This window comes from Lactuca sativa, chromosome 6 (assembly GCF_002870075.4).
Source record: "Lactuca sativa cultivar Salinas chromosome 6, Lsat_Salinas_v11, whole genome shotgun sequence".
Lineage (NCBI taxonomy): Eukaryota > Viridiplantae > Streptophyta > Magnoliopsida > Asterales > Asteraceae > Lactuca > Lactuca sativa.
In genome coordinates, this window is record NC_056628.2 from 4,892,702 (window position 1) to 4,899,310 (window position 6,609).

Consider the following 6,609-nt stretch of genomic DNA (forward strand, 5'->3'; position numbering starts at 1 on the left):
CATAGCATAAGCTCAATTTCCTATAATATTGCAAGAAAAAGATCAATAGGGATCTAACTATATGTTTTCTTATACAAAATTCCTCAACGATAAGTGGTTGATTTGGTCGAATTTTTTGGGAAGGCGAACAATACATCCTACGCACTTGTAAAGGACACGTACATGAAAATGACTAGCAAGCATATAGGCATGCCAAATACATTTGATGTGGGTGATGATGTCAAGATCAAACTATGCAAGGAATTGTTTTCGGCAGGAAAATACGATAAATCGAGTCAGCAAAAATATGACTCCTACAACATATTACTATGATCAATGACAACACATATATCATTGACATGTTGACCATAATTTTCACTTCAAAGGCATACAACATATCAAATTTCTACAAGTATTATCCATAAAAAGCAATTATTTACCTAGAGAACTTGAGTTCAACTTCTTCTCAAGTATGGGGAACGATGATAAGCTTTTTAATGTAGAAGCATTTATAGACAAGTGGCTAAGTGACATATAGTCCAGAAAAAACTAATTTAAAACTAACATATTTATCATCCATTAAGAGTTTGGATGTCCGTTTTATATTGTGGAAAGCTCTCAACGAGTCGATATCTTAAAAGACCTTCAAAGGCTACAAGTCGCCACTTAATTTCAAAACATATCTCCTCAATTTTTAGTTTTCCCTATTTTCAGCTTATTTCAATATTTTGTTTAATTATTCTTTTAGTAATGCTATATAAGATTTCCCTCATTTTTTTCTCAGTTTATTGTGGATCTTAATTAGAGGAACTTAATGCCAATTGTAATTTTCTTAAATTTTTTTAATTCATGCCAAACTTAGCTTCTCTTATATAATAAGGTGTTATTTGGTTTGCAGAATGTTTTTGAAGGAAATGAAATTGGAATTAGAAAAGGAATCTGTGAGGAATTTGAATCCGATTCGATATAGTGCTTGGTTGGATGGAAAGAAACGGATTTAGAATCCATGTAAAATGATAGATATGCCCTTTTTATCTGCTTTGCTTAAGTCTACTTTGATTTCTACCTTACACATAAATATATATTACATAAACTATGAAAAGTAAAATTTCATTTTATTAATTGAACATTCATTCTGGTGGTGGTAGTAGGAGATGGTGGCGGTGGCGATGATAGTTGGTGGTGGTGTTGGTTGATAGTGACGGTGATAGTGGACGGTGATGGTGGTGGTGTAGGGTAGTGGTAGGTAGTGGTGGTGATGGTGATGGTGGTGGTGGTAGTTTTGGTAGGTGGTAGTGGCGAGATATGGGTGGTGGTGGTGGTGGTGGTAGTAGCGGTGATAGTAGGGGTGGTGGTGATTGATAGTGGTGACAGTGGCGGTAGGTAGGTGGTGGTGGCAGTAATGGTAGTGAGGGTAGGTGGTGGTTGTGGCGGTGACAGGTGGTGGTAGGTAGTAGCGGTGGTGGTAGGTGGGTGGTGGCTATGGTAGGGATTGGTGGTGGTGGTAGATGGTGATGATGGTGGCAGGTGGTAGTAACAATAAGAAGTAGTAGTAGCGCTAGGAAATGATGGTGGTAATAGTGGCGGTAGGTAGGTGGTGGTGGTGGTGGTGGTGGTGGCGTTGGTGGTGGTAGGTGGGTAGTGGTGGATGATGGTGGTGGTAGACATTATGTTGTGAAATAAAACAAGGGTAATAAGGTAAAATGCAACTTTCCTTCCTAGAAGAGAATTAATTCCATCATCTTCTTGAAGGAAAGTATTTTACCGTATTTTGAGAGAAAGTTTTATCATTTATGATTCCAATTCCATCATACAAAGTTGAACCAAACACTGAAACATGGTGGAATTAGAATCATTTCCCCCCGAATTCCATTCCATTCCAGTAAACCAAACACACCCTAAGGATTATAAGCCTTTTTCTATTATCTTAGAAATTAATAAAGTCTTCCCATGTAGGATTTCATTAAGGCTGGTGGGTGTGGGCAACATATTATCACATATTATCATACTCAAAAGTTACCACCTCACCAGACATGTCACCATGATGTTATAACACAAATTGGAGAAACTTGACAACATGTTATAACACCCTTTAATTTCCATGACATCATTTTTTTTCTTTCTTTTTTTAATAATTATAAAAACAAAAAATTTAATAAACAATAAATACTAAATTACACGTTACTTCAAAAAAATTAAACACAAATGACAAAAACATTTAAAAACTTGAAAAAAAAATTAGAAGACAAAAAAATTATATTTTTTTCCTTAAATTATTCATCTTCATGACCATCATACATATAATCCGCCAAGTCTTTATGAAGTTGTATGTGTTTTTGTGCACCTTGAATATCAACAACTTTATGTAAATATTCTGCTGTCTGCAGTTGAAATTGCACGTGTCTACGTTCCGTAGACAAATACGCTGCAATATTGCATCATTTATCTTCTTCCACCATGTTATGCATTATGATATATGCATACATGATATCACGTAGAATATCTAACTCATAAGGACGTACCACATGTTCAACTATGTGTTATTTTGATTTCAAAACTCCAAAAGCATGTTCTACGTCCTTACATGCTCCTTCTTGTCGTCTATTGAAAAATTTATCTCTTAGGTCTAATGGATGTCAAAACGTCTTCACCAATGTGGAATATGAAGAATATATTTCATTTGTAAGATAATACCCAAACTTATATTCATTTTCCATTCATTGTGAAATGAGTATCCGGTGCCTTTCCTGACAAAAGATCATCAAATATTGGCGACTAATCAAGAACGTTGACGTTGTTGTTGGAACCTGTAACCCCGAAATAAGCATCTCCAATCCATAATTGTTGGGAAGCAACAACCTATAATACCAACGAAGGCACACCATGATGACCACTTGCAAACTGGCCTTTCCACGCCACAAGACAATTTCTATAGTTCTGGTGTGTGCAATCAATGCTTCCAAGCATACCCGTAAAACCATGTTTTTCTTCATGCACCACATATAGTTGTTGCATATCATTCAACGAGGGTTTGTGCAAGTATTTGTCACCAGTGTTGCAAAACTCGGCCTACTCGGCCGAGTACTCGGTCGATTACTCGGAATCGGCCCTCCACCGAGGCGATTAACGTGAACTCGGCCAAAAAACTCGGATTCAGTGAGACTCGGTCAAAAATCGGTCAAAACTGGTCAAAATTCGGTCAAACTCGGGCCTACTCGGTCTTACTCGGGTCTACTCGGTCAAACTCGGCCAACTCGGTCAAAATCGGTCAAACTCGGTCAAAGGGTCAAAATTGTCATAAAAAGAGCAAAATCAAGAATTTCAAGATAAATATGTATAACACACTTAATGATTTATTATTTAACACACACATGTGATTATTACTACATATATATCATAAATTTTTAGTAATTATTCACATAGTGAGACAATTGTGTGTATTTCAGTTTTTATGTATTCACATGTATCTAATTTTGGTTATATATTTCAATGAAATTATGATTTTAACTTATGATTTTGGCATATATAATTTTCCAAAAAGTATTTCTACACAAATTACTGAATTCGAGTACTCCCCGAGTACTCCCGAGTACTCGCTACTCCCCAGTCGGCCGAGCAGGTACCGAGTAGCGAGTTCTACAACCTTGTTTGTCACTGAAGGTTTCAACAACACATTTAGACAATTTATACAAACTTTCTCATGCGGTTCTCTCAGCCATTCTCAGGGTCGGTCCTGAAAAATGAAATATTCTTAAAGGCCCAAGACGAACAAAAAAAAAAGGGTTCTTATCTTTATTACTTCTTCCGTCCCAAAATTATAGTTTATCTTTCCTTTTTTGTTTGTCCCAAAATAATAGTCCACTTCTAAAAATAAATAACATTTTTACCAAAATACCCTTCATTAATACTTAACCAACTAAACATTTAATGGAACATTAAATGCAAAGTAATGACAAAACTGTCACTTTATTATATAAAGTTAATGGTAATTAATGTTTTTTCTTAATCTGTGTGTTTTTTGTATGTAGACAATAATATTAGGACGGAGGGAGTATAATTTTGTATTTTTAAATAAAAATATATAATGAAAAAAATTGGGTCATATGCAGCTGCCCCTTTGCCCCCCCCCCCCCCCCCCCCTCTAAGCCCCTCATGGTCATTCTCATATAATCATCAATAAAATCGGACGGCTCCCCCATAGCCATGAACTTAATTGCCGCAACACATTTATGCAACCCTGTAAATTCTTGTTTACCTCTACCATCATGTCTCATTTAGAAAAATTCTTACCTAAACATATATTTAACAGGTAAAAAAAATGTATTTATTTTATCTAAAAGCGACATTTATAAATTACAAAACTTGAAAAAAAAACGATACCTTTCTTCCAAAACGTTGGCTATCCGTTCAACATATTTTTTTTGTAAACGAAACCTTCTTTTGAAATCGTTTCGCTGGTAAACACATTTATCTGCAAAATAATCGTTAACAAGATGTCTATGCCGTTCTTCATGATTTCTATTTAACGCCGCACGTCGTGTGAGTAGTGAAGCTGGATCAGGTTGTAATAGCACGTCCATAGAATACATGTACATCATAGTCACAAAGATATCATCGTTGTACAGGTGATATGGATGAAACGAATCCATTTTTTTTAAATTGTTGAAAGTTTTTACGAAATAGAGAGAAATAAAATAGAATGATGATTAAAAATTAGGTGTTGTATATGTATTTATAGGTTGAAAAAATGTATTCAATATAACCGTTTGAATACGGTCAAATAAGGAACTCAACGTTGGAATAAATGTTGTTGCCCTTCGTTACCGTCACCACGGCCAACAACGTAAAGCCTAAAAACGCCGATGTGGGGTGATGTTGCAGCCCTTGTAACTGCGTTATTATGTGCCATATCACAAAAACGGCTTATGCGTTGCCCACACCTGATGTGCTAAGATTTTCGTATTATTGTTTTCATTTTGTGTTATTACGATAAAAATAAGAATAAATGTTTATGATTCCCCGTATAATGATTTGAGAGAAACAATAAAATACTTTTAAACCATTTTTCATTTAAAATATGCTTTATCTTAGTAATGATAATCTGAAATAAGTATATAAAAAAGAAATAAGTGTTAGTTTTGCAAATGGATAGCAGTCCCATTGTGAGATCATGTTGTTTCGTAGTTTGTCGGCGTTTTGATTTCTTTAACCTCAATTATTGGAAAAGTAGGAGAGTTGCAAGCATGAACAAGAAATCCTATGCAGACACTTGTCTTGTCTTGTATGTTCATTTGGCTTTTAGGCTTTATGAATGGTTGCTTCTTTCTTTATAATTCTTTAAGGAAAGGGAAATATACATTTAGATGTTTATCAGAAAGGCAATATTAAATAAATTTATATACACACACATTCGATCAGACTAAAACGATTAAAAGAATGTTTTTTCTTCTCGTTATCACTAGTCCAATTTTTATTATTTCATTTAACTCAATCTAATCAAATTATTTATTATTTATAAATAACTTTTTATATTGTTTAGATTATAAACATAAGAAAGGAGTTATTTGATTCATTATTATATCTTCAAGATTATATGAAATACAAAATATATATGTATTGGTATTTATATATTGAGATTTTCTTTTTTTGATTTTAGTGTATTTCAGTCTTAGATAAAATATATTATATTTATAACATATTACATTTTAGTAAAAAAAAAAAAAAAAAAGTGAATTCAACCAATGAATAGTTGACATTTGGATAAGAAATAGGGAGCAACCTAATGAAAAACTGTTTTATTTGGTTTGGGTCACAACTGCGAGTTGCTTAGTCATAGCAAAGACGGTTTCTTAAATAATAGTTCAATTAAAGGTTCACCTAACTGTATAAGACGGCAAAGTTTTTTTTTTTACATTTTTTTTAAAAATTTAATTTTAAATCCAATGAATCGTTTTAATTAGCCTGTCAGTGTCTTATACAATATAAACGAGTGAAATCTATTATACAAAAAGGTAAAAAATCCTTTTTAAAGTCTTTTACTACGTATAATAAAATCTCAATTAACATTTTGGTAGGAATAGTTTTTAATCTAATTATACCAACCAAGTCTTTGCAAAAAAAAAAAAAAAATTGCAACGGCGGATATTTTATTAAGCTAGCATAGTAAGCAAAACAATCCAAATACAATAAAGAAAAAAAAAAAAAAAAAAGTATATGAATCTTACAATCAACCTACCCAGATTAAGTTGTCTATCCTACACCTGTTGTTCCTTCAAGTCTCTCCGTATAAAGAAGTTGCATAAAGAACACCTTGAGTTGGTGTTTTATGCCATTGTGTTGGTATATTTGGTTGTTCGAAATTTATGTGTCCGTTAGTTGGAGTAGTACAAAAATGAAGATTTGTTTGATAAAATTGTTACCCAATCGTTTTTTTTCTTTGTGTTAACGTTTTTTATAATTGTTCAGCAAGCAACCTATTTAGTTTAAGTCTTCACAACTTTTTTGTGAGTTAAAAAAAATCATTCAAACAAGAAATAACATTTTTTTTAAAGTGTACAAGACACTATAATATGTTTAATGCTGAGCTTTTGAATGTTTATAAATTTTAGTCTTGTTTAAAAAAATACTAAA

At 33.1% G+C, this 6,609-nt stretch overlaps 1 protein-coding gene across 1 annotated transcript; it reads right to left on the bottom strand.

Moving 5' to 3' along the window:
• Positions 1 to 1,089: 1,089 nt before the first annotated feature.
• LOC111886896 (uncharacterized) lies at positions 1,090 to 1,647 on the bottom strand. Its single transcript, XM_023883137.1, has one exon. The coding sequence runs from the start codon at positions 1,645 to 1,647 to the stop codon at positions 1,090 to 1,092; it is 558 nt and encodes a 185-aa protein (XP_023738905.1).
• Positions 1,648 to 6,609: the final 4,962 nt, after the last annotated feature.

Excerpts from the sequence above, each read along its gene's own strand:
- LOC111886896 (XM_023883137.1), bottom strand. The coding sequence starts at position 1,647 with ATGTCTACCACCACCATCATCCACCACTACCCACCTACCACCACCAAC.